Genomic DNA, 17,326 nt, shown 5'->3' with positions numbered 1-17,326 from the left:
ATAATAATAAAAATAGTAATAAAAATAATAATAATAGTAATAATAATAGTAATAAAAATAATAATAATAGTAATACCTAATAATAGTAATAAAAAAAAATAATAATAATAAATATTAGTTAGAGTAAATAATAGTAAAAATAATAGAAAATAATACAATTAATTATTAGTAATAATATTAACAATTAACAATAATTAAATAAGTGAAAGAAAATCCTTTAAAAATTTCGAATCTGAAAAAACAATCAAAGTCTATAAAATAATTTGAATTGAAAAAATGAATTTATTTACTAAATGCAAGAAATAATTTACCCGGGCAAAATTAAGGGGAGCAAGTGACAGCTAAAAATTAATTTTACAAATAAAGAAAAATTTCTTTTGTGTATAGTGAATAAATTTTTGTATTTCTTTTTTCTTCTTTATCTTTATCAATAATTTACTGGAGAGTTGATATTAGTCAGAGGGAGATTTTATATATACATCTCTTCCCTTTTTTTTATACATGAAATACTTTCGATTCTAAATTTACTCCATGAGGGAACGTTTTCGCTATAAAAGTTGCACCTGCGCAAACCCCACGAAATTCAGATTCTTAATATTAATGTTGCACGCTGTACTTGACTAAGAGTTAGTGTGAATATGGCTGGATGCCCAGTAGAAGTCTTTTCGAGGGTGAGCCTGGAGAATCTTCCGCTTAGTGACACACACACAGACAGCAAGCAGGAAAATTTTTCATAATTTCCTGAATTTTCTTTTTCTAACCAAATTTCCTTGTCTATATTGGAATTCGTGATAAACTCGCTTGTAAATGGAAAAATAGTGACAATTTTATTTTTTCGATTTTCAAATTAAGAAAAAATTTGTTGAAGAATTTTTCTTTTTTTCATCTGTAAGCATTATGAATTTTTTAAAGTGAGAAAATTAAATTTCTTCCTCAGCGAAAATTGGAAATTTATTTTTGTTGGGGGGAGGGAAAAAAGAAGAGGAGAAATTTTAAAAATTGGCTTCTTTCGGTTGATGTTGAATCGAATTGGAAATTGTGCTTGTGTCATCGGTTTAAAAATCCTACAGGTGCATCTGGAAATTGTGTGTTGACATTTGTGAAAGACATGAGCTTTTTTAACGTGGGTGATCATTTTGAAAGGTATTGAAAATTCTTTTTGATGGTATTTTTTTTTCCTTTTTGGTGAATTATTGATTGAAAAGAGAAATATTGTTTTGATTTTAATTTATAAATGAAAATTGTGTGTGTGTTTATTTTCTTATCTCATTGAAATGATTTTGAGTATTTTGGAATTAGAATTTTCGTTTCGATTTTGGCATTTTCCAAAAATTTCTGTTCAAGTGAATGAAATATTTTTTCTATTATAATTTTTTTTTTTGTAAATTATTAAATTTATAATTAAAATTAATTTTTATAATTATATTTTTAAAAATTAAATATATAAATATTTTTATTTCACTGAAATGAAAATGACAAATATGAATTAAAAATTTTGAAAAGCTTTATAAATTATTTTTAATACGCAACTCAATATTATTTATTTTATATAATATTTTGTTATTATTAAAATTATAAAATTGTTACAATCAAATTTAGATTTTAAAAATTAATAAATAAATTTCGTTCATTTAAATGTTCAGAAATTTTTAGGGACGTATTTTTGACAATAATGATTCATATTAATTTAGAAAATTATATATTTTTTTATTTACACTATTTTAGTCTTGTTATAACTATTTTTGTGTTTTGTAAAACTATTTTTGTATTTTTGTAACAATTTTTATTTTTTACAATTATTTTGTGTTTTTTAAAATTATTTTGCTGTAATAATTTCGCTTTTTGAAATTACTTTGGGTATTTTTGTAAATATTTTTGTTTTAATTACTTTTCTGTCTTTTAAAATTATTTTAGTATTTTTATAATAATTTTAGTTGTATTTTTTAATTATTTTATGTTTTTTTATAAATATTTTGTCTTTTTGTATATTATTTTGGTATTTTTGTAACTATTTTTTATCTTTTTATAACTTTTTTGTTTTTTCACATCCATTTTGCGTTTTTTAACACTATTTTTTTGTTGTAATAATTATTGTACTTTTTATTATAACTATTTGGCTTTTTTTAAAAAATTATTTTGGTATATTTGTAAAAAAAATCTTGATATTTTTATAATAATTTTTGTGTTTTTTATAACTATTTTGTCGTTTTCAAAACTATTTCTTATCATTCATAAATTTTAAATAGTTTTTATTTATTTGGAGAATTATTTATTTTTTATTTGATCATTGAAATAAATTTAATAATGAATAAATTAATAAATAAAAATTTAATGAAATAATTTTAAAATAATAAATTTATAAAAATAAATATTTTTTTCCTAACCACTTTGTTACAACATTTAAAAAAAAATTTAATTTTCTATTTTTTTCCCCTTTCGAAAGTTTTTAAATAATAATAATTAAAATAAAATAAATTACAAACAGAATTTTTGCTTTAACTGTTTAATTTTCATTAATAATAAAAAAAATTCTTTTTATCAAATCCATCAGCTAAATTTTGTCTTCTAATTTGAATTTAAAATTTTTCAAGTATCGATCAGAGCGAGAGAAATAAGATTAATTGAAGGATATTATTAGAGGTTTAATTGAATAATTAAATTGAATAATCCTGTTTAATTTTTGAAAAAGTTTTGTTCTTTTTGCACAATATTAATTAAGGAAAGAAATTATTTATTATTCTCTTTTTGTTTTTTTTTCTCACGCACAAAGTAATTTGAGTTCTTTTTTCATGGTCGTATACCCGCACCGGCAGTGAATAAGAATATCTTAAACTCATTAATTATTTTATCTTGTGTGTACATTCTAATTAAGTATTCTAAATGTATTCTAAATGTCATTTTCAGTTGGTTTCCATTTTCGTTGTACATAAAGAAGCTTTTATTTCTCTTTTGTTAACGATCAATTTTAGTTTGAGTGTTTTAACGAGCACAAGATTATTTCTTTTTCTTTACTTCTAACAAGTTAAAACTAGAATTTTTACAATTTTTTTTTTTAAAGTGTATTCTGTTGAGAGAATTTTTTTTCCCTTAAAATAAAACTTTTCTTAAATTTAAAAACTTTTACTTTTATATATATATATATAGAGTTAGTTTTAATTTTTTTAAAACTTTTTCCTCAATTTTTCCATCTTTGGAAAACTTGTTTAATATTTGAAATTTTTATTTTAAAAAGTGGAATTACACTTGCTTTTTTTCTGATTGCTGCAACTTTTGAACTTGTTTAATTTTTGTAATTAGTTGGAAAAAAAAGTGGAATTACACTTTTCTGATGTGTTTTGCAAGAATTTTTTTTATTATGTTGATTATTTTATAAGCAGGTGGTGGAATTTTTTTTTGCATAGTTCTTAGAAGATAGAGAGCTATTAAAACGTTTATTATTAATGTTTCCTTTGGAAATGTGGATAAATCGATAAATACTATAATCCAATCTTTGAAAGGAATTAAAAAAAAATAATATTCGCGTTCGTAATCTTTTGTTTCCTTATAAAGTCTTTGCTAATTTTCATATGAAATTCACACTCGGTGAAAAATTTTCTTTTTGTAGAAAATTATTTTCATGCAGAAATTTTCTTTTTGTAGAAAATGAAAATAATTTTGCAGAAATTTTATTTGTGGAGAAAATTATTTTCATGTAGAAATTTCATTTGGAGAAAATTATTTCCAGAAAAATATTTCTCTTGACAATTAATTTTTATTGGAAAAGTTATTTTTATGTATAAATTTTTGTTGAAGAAAATTATTTTCATGAATAAATTTTTTTTGGAGAAAATTATTTCTAGAAAAATTTTTAGCTTGTCAACTGATTTTTATTAGAAAATTATTTTCCTGAATAAATTGTTTTTGTGGAGAAAATTATTTTCGTGTATAAATTTTTTTTGGAGAAAATTATTTCGAGAAGAATATTTGGCTCGACAATTAAATATTTAGTTTGATATTTACGGAATGTAAGAATTTTTCTAGCAATAAAATCTGTTGATTTAATTCTTTGATGGGAAATAAAATTGAATTTTCAAAATTTGCATTTGAAAAAGCACGTAAATTTTGATGAGAATTTTGGTTTTCTCGAGTCAAATATTTTTTTCAATATATTTAATTAAAGATTGAATTTTAAATTTTTGTTGTAATTAAATACAAGTGATCTTTTTTTTTTTGATTTCAGAAACAATTCAAGTACAAGAGCTTGGAAAAGCTCTTTACGATCTATCAAAGGAGGATCCAAAATGGGTATCTTTCGCTTTTCATCCTTCTGCAATTGGTGCTTAGCGTTGCTCATTGCACTGTATTAATTATAATGGTATTAGTACCCAGTTTTCAAACTAATTTCGAATAAATAAATTAATTTTCCAACTTGACTATTAGTTTTCAAAGTTTGGAAATTAGCCAAAATTTTCGATACTGTCGTCACTTTGTTCCACTTGAAAGTTTATTTTTCAAAATTTCTCTTAATAGTCGAAAATTAATTAAATTAGTTAATAATTTAATGGATAAATTAACATTATTAATTATTAACTATTTTTAAATGTTAATCATTATTATCAAATATTAACAATTATTAAATATTCACTATTATTGAATATTAACTATTATTAATTGAATGACTGAATTATTGATTAGTTATTAAAGTCAATTATTGTTAAAATTTAATTTCTTGGATAATTTTTCAAAATTGTTCGAAAAATAAATTTTCTATTACCCATTTTTTGATAAATAAAAAAATTGGCAAATTATTAGATAATAAATCAACTAATTTATTAATTTATTAATCAACTAATTTTTTTAATTACATAAAATAAATTAATTTTTGATTAAATGATTAATTATTGATTGATTATTAAATTATTAAATTCAATTATTGAGTACATTTGATTTTTTTGGCTAATTTTTCAAATTATTTGAATAATGAAATACTTATAACCAACTTTTTTTCTAAATAAAAGAAAAGTGTCAAATTATTAACTAATTAACCAATTTCGAGTGAATAAATAAATTTATCAACTTGACTATTAATTTTGAAAATTTGAATTTTAGCCAAAATCTGTCATCGCTTTGTTCAATTTGAAAATTTATTTTTAAAAATTTGTATAAATATTCGTGAATTAATTAATTCGGTTAATAATTTAGTAAATAGATAAAAATTAACATTATTGACTATTATTTGTTATTAATATTAATTTAATAAATTAATTATTGATTGAGTTATTATTTTATTATTAATATTAATATTATTGTTCAAATTTTATTTTTTGGATAATTTTTTCAAATGGAGAAATAAAACTTTAATTGCAAATTTTTTCTAAAGAAAAATTTTGTCGAATTATTAAATAATCAAATTATTAAATAGTCAATTTATTAAATAGTCAAATTATTAAATAGTCAATTTATTAAATTACCTAATTATTAAATTAAAAATGATTAAATTATCTAATTATTGAATTGAAAAATTATTAAAATTGTAAAAATGATGAATTTAATGCACATATTAATTGATTAATATTTTGAATTGTGGTTTTAGGTGACGATACAAAAATCAGTGCCGGACGTGGTGACCTACTGTTTGGTAGCGGCACTTCTCTGTCCGGTAATAGCACTTTCGTTTAGGACAAAATTAATTGCAAAGAAAGCTTATCTTCCGGTTATTCTGTCATGTGTTATTGTCGCCCTTCTTGTAATCGGCGATTTAGCCGTACCTCTTTACTACACGTTTACCAGCGCCGAGGACGGTCCGCCGATAAGGTAATTAAGATAATGTACAACTCAGAATTGAACCGCTAATCGGTCGAGGTCGCATTAATTATAAGTGTTGTGTACAACAATATATATAGTGTTAAAACTTTGCCGTCACTTTTTTTTCTGTTAATTACAATTATCTTCATTACTATTTACACGTTACAATTTAAATATCAAATTATCACTTCTTTTATATTTTTTTTTATTGAAGAGAAAAAAAATGCGACAGGAAAAAAGTATTTTTTGTAAAGAAAACGGAGATTAGAAAAAATTTGAAAAGAAAATATTTCCAAAAAAATTCATTACTAAAAAATTATTTAAAGAAATAGTAAAAAAAATTTATTCTAAAAAAATATTAAAAAGACTATTTCTAAAGAAAATATTAAAAAAAAAACTATTTCTAAATAAAATATTAAAAAATAAACTATTTTTAAATAAAATATTAAAAAATCTTTCTAAAGAAAAATAATTAAAAAAATATATTTCTAAAGAAAAATATTTGTCAAAGAAAATATCTGTATAGAAAATATCTGTAAAGAAAAATATTTCTAAAAGAAAATATTTGTGAAAAAATTGTATTTGGTACAGAATTATTTTTTTTACAGGCCAGCGTACGCTACTCATGCTCTTTTGGCCTGTTACGTTTTTCTGCCGCTGACGGAAAATTTGCACGCTTTCATTTTGGGAATGACGACGACTTTTACTTATCTGTCAAGTTTGTATCTTGTCACGTACAGGAATATGCCGGATATAAAAAGCAGGGTGAGTTTCAGTGAAAAATAATTTTTGGCGCCTTTGAAAGAGAAATTTCCTGTTTTTATTCGCAATTAGTCTTTGTATTTAATTTTGAATTCTTATTTTGTATTTTATTTCCTTCATTTTGTATTTTATTTATTTATTTTTTATTTTATTTAGGATTAATTTTCTTATTTTGGAATTTATTTATTTATTTTGTATTTCATTTATTTATTCACTTATTTTTTTATTTTATTTAGAATTAATTTTCTTATTTTAGAATTTATTTATTTATTTTGGATTTTCTTTATTTATTTTGCACTTTATTTATTTAATTACTTATTTCTGAATTGCATTTTATTTATTTGTTCTGCATTTAATCCTAGACGATTTGTATTTTATTTATTTGTTTGTTTATTTATTATCAAAGTTGAAATATATTTATTGATTGTTCATTATTTGCTGGAGGTGATAATGTTTTCCAATTAAAAGAAAGTGAGAGAAAGAGAGCGAAGTTTTCGATTTGTGGAAAAAGTTTTCAAACTGATATGATTCAATTGCTGCAGGAAGAGAGAAGGGTTTCTTTTTTTTTATTTTTGTTTTCTTCTTTATTTTGTCAATTGACATTGGCTTTTGTGGTTGAGGTTTCTAGTTTCTCGCTCCCTCGTGGGGAATAACTACGCTTCAAATACGTGCAATTTATTTGTCGTCATATATATGAATTGCGAATTCTAACAAAAATGAATCACTATCGTGCAATAGTGCAAATGACGAAAATATATATAATTGCACGTGAACTAATTCTAATTTCGAAATAACGACTGTTTGAAGGCAAAAGATTATTTTGGTAACACCGATTTCATTTTTGAAGATGAATTAAAATCAAAGTGTTTAAAGATTCCAAACAATAAAGTCTATTTTATCGTAAATATAATTTTCGATAGAAAGAAATTCTTTCCCCCTATTTTTTTTTTTAATTGATTCTAGTTTGCTCCCTCGAATAATAAACAATTCTTTTTTGGATAGAGATGAATTTGATAAGTCGCGAATTTTGATAAAAATAATTCCATACATTTTTTTTTCTTTTCTGTTTTATTAATACAACACTTGAAGGGAGATTGTTATCAATTTCTCTTAAAAATGCTCTGCTTGCTTTCCATTAATAAGGAATTTCAAATATTTTTAGAAAATTAAAAAATATTTACACAAATATTTTCTATTCGAATAAAATAAATTTTTTATTCTTTGCATTGAATCTCCACTTATGATCGAAATGTTTATTTTTCCTTTAAGATTAGAGAAAAAGAATGGAGAAAAACGTCGACAAAGTAAATGTTTGGAAAATAATTTTTACACACTTCTTTTTCTGACATAATGTATAAGAAATATGGAAAAAAAATGAGTTGACAATGATAAAGGAAATATTTCCTTTTTATTGACAAACATTTCGAGTGTAAAAAAATTATTTTTTGAAAAATTTTTGTTTTAATGAGAATGCAATTAATTTAATTTGCATTTAACTTTTAATTAACAAATTAATTATTTTTTTACCAGAACTTTAAAATATTGTTTTTTTTTGTTAATGAAGATCAGTAATAATGTGGAAAAAAGAGTTATCTTATCGAGTGACAATTCGGTGATCAATAATATTTCTTTTTTTTAATTTCAGATGATTACGGACTCAATATATTTCGCTAGTGTGAATGGCTTAGGATTATACTTCAGATTTATGAATGAAGTCGTCATCAGGAGATCATTTTTGGATCGAAGAAAATGTGTTGAATCCACATTGAGACTTAATTACGAAAAGGATCAAGAAGTACGCGATAATATCAATATTTATCATTTCTTGGATTTTCCTTTGTTTATTAAGTTTTCACATTCCTAAATCCATTCGATTTTATTGCATTCAAATTTAGCACAAAAATTAATTTTGATTTAAAATCAAACACAAGAATTAATTTTGCATTAAAGTTTAAGACAGAAATTAATTTCGTATCAAAATTGAACATGAAAATAAATTTTGCTTTCAAATTTAAGACGAAAATTAATTTTCTTATTAAATCGATCACGAGAATTAATTTTTTATTAAAGTTTAACACAAAAATTAATTTTTTGTATTAAAATTCAACGTAAAATTTAATTTTGTATCAAATTATATTGAAATTTAACAAAAAAATTAATTTTGTACAAAAATAATTTTGTATCAAAATTGAACAGGAAAATTAATTTTACATTTAAATTTAACACAAAAATTAATTTTGTATTAAAATCAAAAACTTTAATGCAAAATTAAATTTTACATTAGAATTGAATGAAAAATTAAATTTTGTATTATCTTGTTCTGAATTTGCATTAAAATTCAACATAAAATTTAATTTTCAATTAAATTACATTGAGTTTGCATTAAAATTCAGCATAAAATTTAATTCTGCATTAGAATTGAAGGAAAAATTTAATTTTTCATTAAATTTATATTGAATTGTTGTTTTAAAGTTTCGATTTGATAAATAATCTTAAGAAAGCACACATGAGCTGAAGAATGTTGCGTGGACCGTCTCGCAAAATATTCTGACTCATGAGGAAAATTGTACTCTTAGATCAAAAATAATTCCACAGTTGTTATAGAGACAAGATAAATAAACAGTTTCTTTTTTGCTTTTTCAATATAAAATAAACTTTTAAGGATTTATTGTTATTTGAAATGTGTTGTTCTCACGTTTTTCAGGAGCAACTCACTCGGAGTATTTTACCTCCCCACTTTGCAGCAAAGATCAAAAAAGATTTTCGTGATATTTTCAAATTTATCGAAGAGCACAAGAAACCACCGCCAAAGGGACGACACCGCAAGTGAGTTTTTTTTATAGTAATTAATTTTTTTAGAAGGAAGTAATTTTTTAAAAATATTTTGAAAAATTTTGAATTTTTGACTAATATTTTTGTTTTTTTTTTTTTTAGCGATTTGTACGTTGAAACGCACAATAATGTCAGTATTCTCTATGCGGACGTGGTGAATTTTTCCGGACTCACTGTCACATTGCCAGTGAAAAAATTAGTGGAGACGCTTAACGATCTTTTTGGAAGTTTCGACGAGGCTTCAGAGAGACACAATGTCCTTAGGATAAAATTTTTAGGAGACTGTTATTATTGTGTGAGTGGTGTGCCAACTCCAAATGCTCAACACGCAAAAAGTTGTGTGGATCTCGGTTAGTTTTTTCTGACAATTGTTATTAAGAAAGTAAAAGAAATTTCTTTTTATTACTCGAAAGAAAGGAATTTAAATTAACTGTTAAATTTTTGGTATGTAATTTGCGGTGTACTTATTTTTACAGGTTTGGACATGATCAAGATCATTAAGGAAGTACGAGCAAGAGTGAAACGTGAAAGTGGAGTTGACGTGAATATGCGAATTGGCGTACATTCTGGAAAGATTATATCGGGTATTCTTGGTGCCAATAAATGGCAGTATGATGTCTGGTCACGCGATGTAGTCATTGCTAACAAAATGGAGCAAACTGGCAAACCTGGAAAAGTTCACATTACTCAAGAAACTCTCAATCTTCTAGACGCCAATCAATATGATTGCGTTCCAGCTGAAACGATAAATGATGAGACACTCAAGAAATATGGTATTAAGAAAAGTTACCTGATCACACCCACATTACCTGCTTCACCAGAATCGCCGGTGCGTGACCTTTTATTTTTTCCCTCTTTTTATAAATTCCAAAAATAGCAATCTTTAATTTTTTTTTTTAACGTTTGCTTTCCTTATTTTTCTTTGATTAATTCTACTCGTTATAATTATAATTATAATTACTTTTTGCAATGGATTTACGAACAGAAATTTTATAGCAAAAAAATTGTAAAATTTGGAAGAGAAAAAAATTTATAGAAAGAGAAATTTGTAGAGAAAAGTTAAAAAATTTTGTTGAAAGGACAGAGAAATAATTTCACGATTTTTGAGATTTGTAAAATTTCGTGAAGTGATTTCTTTTGTGAAAATCGTTGACAGGCGAACCTTGTTCCAGAACAGCGAGAACCCCTTGACACTTTTATCACCAAGTACTCCGCCGCCGAGTAAACATTACGTGAGATGGTACAATGTGCGACCCAGCACGACAATTGGACCTTCAGCAAGAAGTACGAGAAGACTCACGTCGACGATGAATAATCACGCTGATGTTTTTGCATGCAGCTATCGAAGAAGAACGCACTTTATGGACTCATGCCTCAAGGATTATCATCTTATGCTAAAAGCTGCTGACGCTGAAATGGAAAATGCTATTAAGCAAATGCCCCTCAGCAAATGGGAGTTAGTAGAAAAATTTTTACTTCCTATTTTCATAATTTTCCTTCGTTTGCATGTTTTTCAATTTTCAGGGATCACAGTTAATCTCCTTTTTTTTATTGAAAATAGAAATTTTTGTTTCCGGAATAAATGTGATTAAAGTGAAGTAAATTTTTTAAATTTTTATCAAAAAAAAATTTTTTCTGGAATTATATTTATAATTTTAATTTTCTTCTGTGGATAAAAATTTTGAATAGCAAACTTTACAGTTTTTGGAGGGAATTTTACTTGTAAATCCGAAGTCAATTTTACTGCAATTACGTAATATATTTGAAAAAATAACTGTGATTCCTGAATTTTAGATTATTTGCTAAATTTATTTATTATTATTACGTATTTATTTTTGTTGCTGGAAAACTTTGTAATTTAATCAATTTTTCTATTATTGTACTAGGATTGGTTTTTTTTTCGACAGACAATGGTGTAAATGGGAACACATCAATCCTCTTTTTCTGACTTTTCCTGACAGAAGTTGGGAAATACCATTTTGGAAGGAGCCAGATCCTCTTTTTAAATTTTACGTCGGTTGTGCAGCGCTTGTTCTGCTCTCTATGGGTCTCATTTTTCTCGTTCCTTCATTATCACTCTCGCAGTAAGTAAATTTTTTCATCATTTTGGAAAAATTTTAAATCGCTGTAGGAGAAATGAATGTAAAATTGAAGAGAAATTGTAAAATAAATCAAGAGAAAAGAGATTGTAAAAATAAATAAAAAGTAAAGAGTTTGTAAAAATAAATAAAAAGTAAAGAGATTGTAAAAATAAATAAAAAGTAAAGAGTTTGTAAAAATATATAAAAAATAAAAAGATTGTAAAAATAAATAAAAATTATAGAGAAATAGTAAATAAATAAATTAAATTGTAAATAAAAAGTAAATGAAAAGTAAAGTAGTAGAATTAAATAAAAATTAAAGAAAAATGTAGATAAAAAATAGTGAGACGAAAATTGAAATAGTGAAACTATTTTCGGAAATAAGTTATAAATTAATTTCAAGGATAAAAGTAATTGCCTTTGGAAATGAAATAAAAAATGATGATTTAATTTTCCAGGTGGCACTTGACAACGTCCGTTGGTTATACGGTGGTAATGCTGTTTTTAGTAGCGCTGATACCCCTCACTTGGATGCATTTTATCTGGAATAGATATAAAGATCCTCACGATGAACATGAAGGACATTTTCCGCAACCAACGAATAAACTTCTTCATTTTATGTACCAGACGAGTATCAAGGTTCGCGCCTAATATACAATGATCGTAAAAAGAACACGATGAAATAAGCAATTTATAAATTTATTAAGAATAAGAAATTTGAAATTATTAAATTTTCTTAATAAATTTTATAATTAGAATGTCTAAAAGTCCAGGAAATTTAAGTCAACGTAAAATTAGCAAATTGATTTTTTTTGTCTCAAGATTTATTTACTTGGCTGAAGAATTTATTTATTTGTCTCAAGTAATTTATTTATTTGTCCAATGATTTTATTTATTTGTCAAAATAATTTATTTGTCAAAATAATTTAATCGACAAAATAATTTATTCGTCAAAATAATTTATTTACTCGCCTTAAGAAATTGTTTATTTTTAATAATTGAATTAAATTTGATTTTTGGAAATTCGTATTAATTTAATTTTGGTAATTAAAATTAAAATATTGTAAAATAATACAAATCTTGATAATTTTTGGCTATTATTTTAATTATTTTTGGTAATTTTTAATTATTATTTAATTTTAATTAATTAAATTAATACCAAATTCCAAAAATCCAATTCAGTTACCTACAAGAAATAAATTCTTCAGACAAAAATTAAAATATTGTGAAATAATAAAAATTTTAATAATTGCTTCCTTATAGAGGAAGGATTGTGTTTTTCTTTCTAGTAATTCTAATTATCAAAATTAATTAAATTAGTACCAATTTCCAAAAATTCAATTCATTTACTGAAAGTAAATAGATTCTTAAAATCAAGTAAATAAATTCTTTGGACAAATAAATTATTTAAGAAACTAATTTAGGATTTTTAATTTTACATATACATATTTGACTAGTTTTGATTTAAAATTATATTTTTAGGTTGTTTGGAGCGCACTACTGAGAACGATACTTTATTTAGTAATTTCGATAATGTTGGCTACGTGTGCAATGCTCGATTTATTGGTAAGTTTAATAATATTAATATTCTAATATAATTTCATAAATTACAATTGCAAATTTATTTTTCCGTTTAGTTTGAGTGTCATAATTCGGATAAACTTTCATCGAATAATGTAACTTCGGACATTGCGGAAGTTGGTTCGGCGAATTTGGATTGCATGTCGACACCATGGGTAAATTAAATTCCATTTTATACTTGAAACGTAAATTATTAATTATTATAAAAATAATGAATAGCAATTATTTGCGGATAATTTAAAAATACATTTTTTTTCCTTTCAGCAAATGACGGAAACCTGTTCGTTGGCAATTCTGACCAGTTTTCTCTTTCTCCGAGTTCACTATCTTCTTAAATGGTTAATTGGAGTGTTTATTGTAATCTTTTACAGTTGGAATATCTGGTACAATCGAGCTCTTATATTCAAGGTACATGAAGATAAAAATTTGAAAAAAAAAAAATTTTTATAATTTTTTAAAATTATTTTTGAAAAAAGGCTAATTTTTTTTTGTTTCAGTCTGGAGAGACGTGGAATCCTTACCTGGAGCCAGAATTGGCGCATTGTTTGAGTGTTGCTTTCTTGACCTTCTCATTGCATCTCATAGATCGTCAGGTGAGTTTAGTCAAGTTAAGGATCATGGGCATGCTTAAAACGAAAGGATTAATTTTTTTTGTACTCAAAATTCAAAAAAAAAAATTTTTTTTGTATTCAAAATTCAAAAATTAAAATTTTTAATTCTTTTCAAAATTCGACTTTTTCTTTGATTTTAATTTTAAATCGAAAATGATTTTTTGAGATTGAACAAAAAAATCAAATTCAATTCAAGTCCATGATGTATTTGAGTTCAATTTGCAAAGTTCGAATTATCGAGCGATCCTTTTCGTTTCATCATTCGTTCAAGTTCACGTTCACGACGATTCATTCAGGCAGAGTACTTAAGCAGACTGGACTACCAATGGAAGCGACAGCTGACCAAGGAGCAGGACGAAGCTTTTCATACTCGAAACGCAAACAAATTACTGCTAAGGAACATCCTACCTGAACACGTTGGTAAGTGGCAATTGTAAATCTTAATTTAATAATTAACAGTTGAGATCAAAATTGCTTAATGACAATAAGGAAATTTTGCGAGAAATATAAATAACGTAATACAATTATTAATGATAGATTTGTTATCTATTGATGGGAATCCTGTATTATTTTTTGCTTTTTTACTTTAAATTTTATTAATCTGATAATACAGTGTTAAACAAACAATTATTATTCATTGCAGCGGAATTTTATCTGAATATGAATCGAACCGAGGAAAATGAACTTTATCATGAGGCACATGAAAATGTAGCAGTAATGTTTGCGTCCCTCACGGATTTATCGATTGACGAGAGCAATATTTTGGTTGACTTAAATGAGATTATTTGCGAATTCGACAAGCTGCTGTTTGAATCTGATTTTAATTGTAAAATCGAAAAAATTAAGATAGCTGGTGAGATATCGTTTTTTGTATCAATTTTATTTATTTAATAATTAATAAATATATCAAATTTTTTAATTTTGGAAAAAATATTTTTTTTCAATTGGAACAAAGCGACATGTAGTTTTTTTTTTGAAAATACATTTGGAAATATAATTTTTCTAATTTGGGGTAAATTTACAAAAGGTACGACTTACATGGCGGCTTGTGGATTGGAGGCATCAAGGAGAGATTCTATTTACAGTACGGGAAGCACGGGAAGTACAGGAAGCGAAGATGACACACAGGGTCATTATGATGTTGTGAAACTTATGGCCCAATTCGCCGCACAAATGATTATTGTTCTTGACAAAATGAATGCTGATGCATTTACTTGCAATAAACCATACGTGTAAGATTTTCTCAATATTAATATTTTATTGAAAATAATGTTTCGTCAAAAAATATTTTGATATTTACCATTATATTTTGAAATTAGATTGAGAATAGGAATATCGCATGGTGAAGTCACGGCCGGCGTTGTCGGTGCTCAGAAACCGCTTTACGATATTTGGGGAGATGCTGTAAATATGGCATCGCGAATGGACACTACTGGCGTCGCTGGAAAAATTCAGGTTTCAAAATAATTTTAAATCTTTCCGAATTTCGTAAATTTAGAAAAAAAATTTGCGATGTTGAAAAAAAAAGTATTACTAATTTTCAATTTTAGAAAATTAAATTACAGGATTGCCACAAGTAATGGAAATCAAGGAAAAGTCAGGGAAATATGAAATTGCTCAGGGAATTTTATCAAAAGTATTGGGAAAATAACAAATTTCTATAATTAATTAATTACAATAAAATCAAATTTTTATGGCAACCCTGCAAGAAATAGTAAAATACTACAAAATAATAATTTTAATAAAATTTTAAGAAATAATTAAAATAGATAAAATTTCATACATTATTCACAGGTTACTAAAGAGACGGCCGCAGTTTTAGAGCAGAATGGCGTGAAATGTCATAAACGAGGTGAAACTTGGGTGAAACCAAAGGGTTTCGTGACCACTTATTTTGTCGGTATCGACGAAAATAAACAACTTCAAAGAACAGAATACGTTGAGGAAACAAATTTATGACAAAAGCGTTTACACGTTGAGAAACCATCGCTAAAAGTTTCGCATCGTAAAAAAAGAAACTGCAGGGATCAAAGTGGATTCAAGAAGAAACCAAAGACATTTGTCAAACCAAAGAAGAGTTAGACAAAAAACAAATGATAACAAGAATCTGCAAAAAAAGAAAAGAAAGAAAAATTTTATCGCCGCCACTCTTCTCTCTTAAATGTTGCTGGAAAACAATCATTATTTTTAAAAATGTAGTCACAAGAAAATTGATTATTCAGAACAATTTAGAACAATGGAAATTTATAAAAATCGTCTCGATGTTTCCTAAAACATAACAAAAAAAAATTATTACTAATTATTGTAATAATTTGCAAAAAATACACAATTACAAAATTAGTCGTAATAATCATTTTGCGACTGCGGAATTAATTTTTCCGCGATATCAGTACAATTACGTTAATAAGTGGGACGCAAACGATAATCAAAATGGACGAGACTGAAAGTCGGCTCTAAGTACGATTTTGAAATGGAGATTTTTCGCACACTTATTCAAATACTATATCAATTTATGTTGTATCCCAGAATCGTGCTGTGAATTAAATTTTTAAAAATACGTAACAAATTTGCCATTTTCACAAAATAGAAAGAAATTAAGTCTCCTTTCAATTTACATGTGGAGTAAATTTTAAAGGTTCATTTCAACATTTGTAAATATTCACGCATATATTTTCCTAAGGACCTAATTTAGGTTGTGAATTAATTTAACGACCTAATTTCATTCTAAAAGTAGAATTTAAAACGAATTAAATTAAACGTTCAACAATTAAACTGAAAATTAATTAATTACATTGACAATTAATTAAGCTGAAAATTAACTACATTGAAAATTAATTAAGTTGAAAATTAATTACATTGCAAATTAATTAAGTTGAAAATTAATTACATTGAAAATTAATTAAGTTGAAAATTAATTAAATTAAAAATTAATTAATGGAAAAATTACAAGTTTTTTTTAGTAAAAGATATTTTTTAGCGTAAAAAGAAGGAAAACTCGATTCTGGTTTAACAACCTCGAAAACATACATATATTCACGATCACATTATTCTCATGACATTCCAAAATTTATTTATATTTTTCTATTCATCTTAGTTCTTTTATTTTTTTTTTTTTAATGAAATAAATAAACAGTGGAAAATAATAATTTCCTTGAACAAAATACAACAATTAATAGATTCAAGCGTAATTAGAGCGTTTCATTGATCCATTATATCTCGTAAAATTGCGCGTATGTATTATTTTTGTACATGGCGGGTGAAAGAAGAAGAAAATTGTCTACCTGCCTTCCTATTAATTTGTAAATACCTCCTGTATATATATTTTTTCAAGTTGTAAATCTCTCTGACAAGTGTGATTATTCCATAATTTTAATAAAGTATTTATTATAGTCACTATTTCTAAATTTTCTCTTCGTAAAAAGTATTTGTAAGAATTTTTTTTTATTTTATAATTTTTCTGTTGTTTTTAATTTTATTTAATAATTTTTTTTTATTTTTTAACTTTTCTGTTAGCAAATGTTAACTTTTCTGTTAAATTTTTTTCTTTTTTTTATCCTTTCTTTGTTATGATTTTTTTTTTATTTTTTAAACAAAGTTGAAGTACACAATGTTGACCAACTTAACCAACTTAACTTTTTACTAAACTTTTTACTTAACTTTTTACTGAACTTTTTA

The 17,326-nt window shown here is 24.8% G+C and overlaps 1 protein-coding gene across 4 annotated transcripts in view; it reads left to right on the top strand.

Moving 5' to 3' along the window:
• LOC122500284 (adenylate cyclase type 1-like) overlaps nt 1–17,047 on the top strand; it is a 31,098-nt gene extending 14,051 nt beyond the window's left edge. The window contains exons 1-20 of one of the 4 annotated variants that reach the window (XM_043609136.1): nt 630–1,143; nt 4,220–4,354; nt 5,573–5,793; nt 6,393–6,549; nt 8,192–8,341; nt 9,251–9,372; nt 9,481–9,728; nt 9,855–10,207; nt 10,551–10,834; nt 11,265–11,462; nt 11,918–12,098; nt 12,942–13,025; nt 13,097–13,195; nt 13,305–13,448; nt 13,538–13,633; nt 13,948–14,071; nt 14,295–14,504; nt 14,679–14,883; nt 14,971–15,106; nt 15,446–17,047. In XM_043609136.1, coding sequence (XP_043465071.1) covers nt 4,352–4,354; nt 5,573–5,793; nt 6,393–6,549; nt 8,192–8,341; nt 9,251–9,372; nt 9,481–9,728; nt 9,855–10,207; nt 10,551–10,834; nt 11,265–11,462; nt 11,918–12,098; nt 12,942–13,025; nt 13,097–13,195; nt 13,305–13,448; nt 13,538–13,633; nt 13,948–14,071; nt 14,295–14,504; nt 14,679–14,883; nt 14,971–15,106; nt 15,446–15,610 — 3,180 coding nt within the window. In that variant the 5' untranslated portion in view covers nt 630–1,143; nt 4,220–4,351 and the 3' untranslated portion in view covers nt 15,611–17,047. Of the gene's footprint in view, nt 1–629; nt 1,144–4,219; nt 4,355–5,572; nt 5,794–6,392; nt 6,550–8,191; nt 8,342–9,250; nt 9,373–9,480; nt 9,729–9,854; nt 10,208–10,550; nt 10,835–11,264; nt 11,463–11,917; nt 12,099–12,941; nt 13,026–13,096; nt 13,196–13,304; nt 13,449–13,537; nt 13,634–13,922; nt 14,072–14,294; nt 14,505–14,678; nt 14,884–14,970; nt 15,107–15,445 lie in introns of those variants that run through there. The other 3 variants (XM_043609134.1, XM_043609135.1, XM_043609138.1) reach the window with 3 other exon arrangements.
• Nucleotides 17,048–17,326: the final 279 nt, after the last annotated feature.

The sequence above is a fragment of the Leptopilina heterotoma genome, unplaced genomic scaffold (assembly GCF_015476425.1).
Source record: "Leptopilina heterotoma isolate Lh14 unplaced genomic scaffold, ASM1547642v1 Lhet_183, whole genome shotgun sequence".
In the NCBI taxonomy this organism is placed as follows: Eukaryota; Metazoa; Arthropoda; class Insecta; order Hymenoptera; family Figitidae; genus Leptopilina; species Leptopilina heterotoma.
Note: the sequence above shows the minus strand (reverse complement) of the source record. Positions and strands in the feature narration are given on the sequence as shown.